Consider the following 4,615-nt stretch of genomic DNA (forward strand, 5'->3'; position numbering starts at 1 on the left):
TATTCTAACATCGGACTCGGACTTCTTTTGAACTGAGTTTTACTTTGCGTTTTGCTGTGTGTTTGTTTATTCCACATTAGGCGGATGGTTGAGATCTCACACAACATGTTTAACCCCGCCCCATTTTTACGCCTGTCCCAAGTAATGAACCTCTAGCTTTTGTTATTCTTGTGTGTTTTTTTTTATTTCGGTTCATTTGTATGTTTCGGAGTTTAGTGTGGTGTCCATTTCGCTGAACTAGCATGCTAAGTGGTCAGCTGAAGCCCGCCTCCTGGTGCGTGGTTTTCTTGCTGCGTTGAAGATCCGTTGATGGCCTTGAGCTGTTTTCTGCTCTTTGGTTGGGTTGTTGTCTCTTTGACATATTCCTTGTTTCCATTCATTGAAGGCCGTACTTTGACCTTTAATTGTTTACTTTTACACATTGTGACTTGGATAGATAGTTGTCTCATTGGCACTCATACCACATCTTCTTATTTATATCTATTCTAATGATTTGCTGAAACTAAAGTTAATAGCACTGTCATAAGATGTTCAAGTCTCAAATTTATCACGTGATTCATCTGGGTATTTTTAGTCACATTAACATATATCCCCATCTATTTTATTCATATGAAAACTTCAATTTCAGGACAAAACTATAAAAAAAAATTCAAAGTAAGTCAAAAACTTTTCAGCAGAGAGTATCTAAAGTTTAGATATTGCTGTCATTTTATAGTGCATGATCAAAACTCATTATCCATATCCATTTCATTTGATGGAATGTTTTAATCAAGACAGGCAATTCCATAATTACTACCACTGTATCAAAATGTTATAGCACATACACTTTTAATCTAGGCTGTTCTAAGTCAATACCGAGATGAAGCTTACACGCTGCACCTCCGTTCTAACCTTATTGTTATTTGCAGAAATGGTCATCGGATCATGTGACACAAAATTAGGTAAATAAAATTATATTACTTTTATCTTAAAGATAACAAAAATATAGAATTTTCATAAGAAACTACTAAAACAACTTGAGAACCCAATTGTTCTTAAACGCTGGCCTAGGTAATGTATAAGGGCGTAGTGGGCCAATATTTGCACAACATAATGGCTCAACGTTGACCCAACGTTGTATGGTTGTATGCAACACATAGGTCAAACGTTGGCCCATTGTTGGAATAACACAGCCTTTGATGGATCAATGTTGGTCCAATGTAGTACAATTATACGTTGGTACCGCCTTGGTACCGCCTAGGTCCAATGTATAAATCGTACGAATCATCGAATGAAGAGTGCTACATGAGAAACAGGATGTCAAACGCTTAATTTAAAGCAACAACTAACCACATTCCTGGTTTTTTTGGGTGCTAATTGAAATTGCCTTTCTGTATAGTATCCTTTGTATTGTTGATCTTACACCCTGCCCTGAAATTAACATTTTTTTGTATTTTTGTATTATGTGTCTTTATTTTCGTGCGCATCCAATTGATGCCAAATATTTTTATTTTAAATATTCAGCCAGAATTTGATCATCACCTTAATACCCTACTTTTTATTTTCCTACAATGATAGACAAGTTTAGCTATAAATAATTTATGATAAGTCAAAATAAAAGCAAAACTTTAAGCAGAATCCGAAAAATTTAGAATTTTATTGTTATTATTCACTTGTATAGATCTCCAGATCTAGAAAGAAAAATATTCTCATCTGTATGAGAAAAAAAGTTTACAGTGTGTCTTGAATAAACAAGAGAGTAAATACAAGGAATATAACAACACATTTGATACAACAAAAAAGCACAGTAGAGACTACACTGTCGTAAAGACATAGATTAGAAGATAAGAAGTATATCCCTGTCTGACACCAATGTTTATAATCCACTCAACTATATTATTTTACTGTATGTTTCCTGCGTTCTCACGAGGGTATTAACCAACAGCGTCGTTTGTCTAGATAAATGCGTTTGCTTCAAATTCTAATTTCGTTTCATTAAAAAATAAAGGCATTCTTATTCTGTTACAGTAAAATCATACTTTGGAAAATATCCGAGACAAGAAAATGCATTTAGCAAACTTCAGTAAATATGCTAGTATATATAAGGTTTACGACATATTGCTTTTTCAGAGTGTTCTCTTCTTGGTGATCTCCTTGAAATGACAATGAAGCATAAAGAACCAGGCAAGTTTCATACTTAAAAAGTTTTCATATAAAAATAAGGAGATGTGGTATGATTACCAATGAGACAACTATCCATCAAAGTTCAAATGAATGAATGTAAGCAATCATAGGCAACCGTACGGCCTTCGACAATGAGAAAAACCCATACCGTATGGTCGGCTATAAAAGGCCCCGAAATTAACAATATGAAACAATTTAATTGAGAAAACTTACGGCCTAATTTATACCAAAACAATTTACGAAAAACAAATATGACAGACATGAACCAACGACAACCACTGAACTACAGGCTCCGGACTTGGAACAGGCACAAAAAAAGAATGTGACGGGGTTAAACATGTTTGTGAGCGCTCAAACCTCCCGCTAACATGAGACAGTGGTGTAACAGTACAACATAAGAACAAACTATAAAAAAGTTGAAAAAGGTCATAGTTTATTTTTTACTACAAGTGTGCTATTTGCGCAGTCAAAATGCATAAACTTTGGCTTTATATATTCACTAACCGTATAAAGCCTTGTGTGTGAAGTTGAAACTAATTTTTCCGTACAGTTCTATTAATGATAGTAGTGAAAGTATGAAGGTTGACGGAATTTTAACGTCATCTACTTCATGTTCATAATTGCTAATTTTTACCTAAAATATTTCATTTGTAACAGTTTTCACAGTGGAATTATAAAGAGAACAACCAAGCATTGTCTCCAAACATCATTTTTGTTTTGTACTCAGCTTGCAACAGGACAGAAAAGCTTGGCACAATCTCACATTCTACCTGGTTCAATGCCGTGTGCGAATAAATGTTATATGTCAAGACAGTGTATATATATAATGATTCTAAATACTAGTATATGATTTCTTTTTTACTTAACCAGTTAACACAAATTAATAAAAAATAACACTCAAAACAAACCGTTAATAATTGTCTTTGGAATTGAACCTTTAAATCATATTTATTGATAAATGAATGCATACATCATATGTCAATGAAATAGCAACCCAATGACACAAACAATCATGTAAACTGTTAAAGATGTTCGCTGATCTTGTTTGTGACTTTTTGACAGATATTCGGAATCCTCTGATTTTATCCCTGTAGTTCCGTTATGTCCGCTAACTCCTACTTTTTTCATATTTTTATTACATTTAATTTAATAAGACATTTCAAAAAATCTCATAAAATCCTCGTTATTTGTTCTTTTTTTTTTAGAGAAAAATGTGTTAATGTTAAATGAATGCAAAATCTAGAGAGAATCACTTCCCACAAAATTTTCAAAGGCAAATATCTCAAAAACAAGTACATGGACCTGTTATTCATATACTTTCAATTTATCACAGTCCTTTATAAGCTTGTTAATTTGAAACAGAGCCGCGAACATCCTTAAAATACTACGTGATTTATGAAGCTTCCTCATTTTGTTGAATGCATACAATAAATCTCATTAATCAATTCATAGCACTTTTGATTTTACATTCTTCCACCATATTATCCCTCTTCATTCTCTATATTTTGTCGCTAATATTATTTTTTTTACTAGCAATAAATAGTTGACACATAGAAATGGAAAGTCTAAATTGACAAAAAAAATATTCTTATTAAAAAGGTTAACAATTTAATTAATGTTGATAATTTTGCCATTGGTGACTGTTGATTTCTTTTATTCTTATTGTCATTTTAGATAATATCTGTCAGTGTCTGAGAAGCACAAACATCCCAGCCTTTACATCAATACTGACAAAAATTCAAGTCCTTGGAGCCAATGATGCTATCAAGTTTGACAAAATTGTCACCAATATACGAAATGGCTACAATCCAACCACTGGTACTTTCACTGCACCTGTTGCTGGAGTTTACCAGTTTTCTTATACAGTCATGTCTCGTGATGGAAAAAGGCTGGTTGTCTATCTTTCTCACAATAATATCAAACAACACAGTACATGGCTGCTAGGTTCTACACATGACACAGGAACAACCAATATTATATTAAATCTGAAGAAAGGAGACCAAGTTGCAGTTAAGTCCCATGGCAGTTATACTGTTCACAGCAACAGTGACTTATATAGCTCATTTTCTGGCTATCTCATAGCAAAATAAAAGAAACTATATTGTCAGTGTTTTGCTCTTTTATATTTTCTATTTAAAAAAGAGGGGCGAAGGATACCAAAGGGATGTTCAAAATCAGAAGTCGAAAATAAATGTGAAAAAAATAGGCAGGACAGAAGTTATGAGTAAAAAAAGGCAGGATGAGATACTTTGCCAAAAAAAAGGCAGGATGACAATTTAGTTAAAAAAGTCAGGATAAACTAATAAAAAAAGGCAGGACCGAATAGAGTGAAAAATAAAAAGGCATGACAGAGATTACAACTAAAAAAAAATGCAGGACAAAATTTTTTATCCTAGCTCCCCCCTATAAAAATCAAATGGTAGCTCCCTTACACAAAACATAGAAAACTGAG

At 33.1% G+C, this 4,615-nt stretch overlaps 1 protein-coding gene across 1 annotated transcript; it reads left to right on the plus strand.

Moving 5' to 3' along the window:
• Window positions 1–810: 810 nt before the first annotated feature.
• LOC127698830 (complement C1q-like protein 3) lies at window positions 811–4,270 on the plus strand. Its single transcript, XM_052202524.1, has 3 exons — window positions 811–941; window positions 2,110–2,163; window positions 3,838–4,270. The coding sequence occupies exons 1-3, from the start codon at window positions 860–862 to the stop codon at window positions 4,251–4,253; spliced, it is 552 nt and encodes a 183-aa protein (XP_052058484.1). The 5' UTR covers window positions 811–859; the 3' UTR covers window positions 4,254–4,270.
• Window positions 4,271–4,615: the final 345 nt, after the last annotated feature.

Source organism: Mytilus californianus, unplaced genomic scaffold (genome assembly GCF_021869535.1).
Source record: "Mytilus californianus isolate M0D057914Y unplaced genomic scaffold, xbMytCali1.0.p SCAF_4, whole genome shotgun sequence".
In the NCBI taxonomy this organism is placed as follows: domain Eukaryota; kingdom Metazoa; phylum Mollusca; class Bivalvia; order Mytilida; family Mytilidae; genus Mytilus; species Mytilus californianus.

What these genes read in the sequence shown, in the direction of transcription:
- LOC127698830 (XM_052202524.1), top strand. Translation starts at nt 860, where the DNA reads ATGAAGCTTACACGCTGCACCTCCGTTCTAACCTTATTGTTATTTGCA. An exon ending in ATCATGTGACACAAAATTAG is followed by an intron (nt 942 to 2,109) that starts GTAAATAAAATT and finishes TTGCTTTTTCAG; the next exon opens with AGTGTTCTCTTCTTGGTGAT. An exon ending in AATGAAGCATAAAGAACCAG is followed by an intron (nt 2,164 to 3,837) that starts GCAAGTTTCATA and finishes TTGTCATTTTAG; the next exon opens with ATAATATCTGTCAGTGTCTG.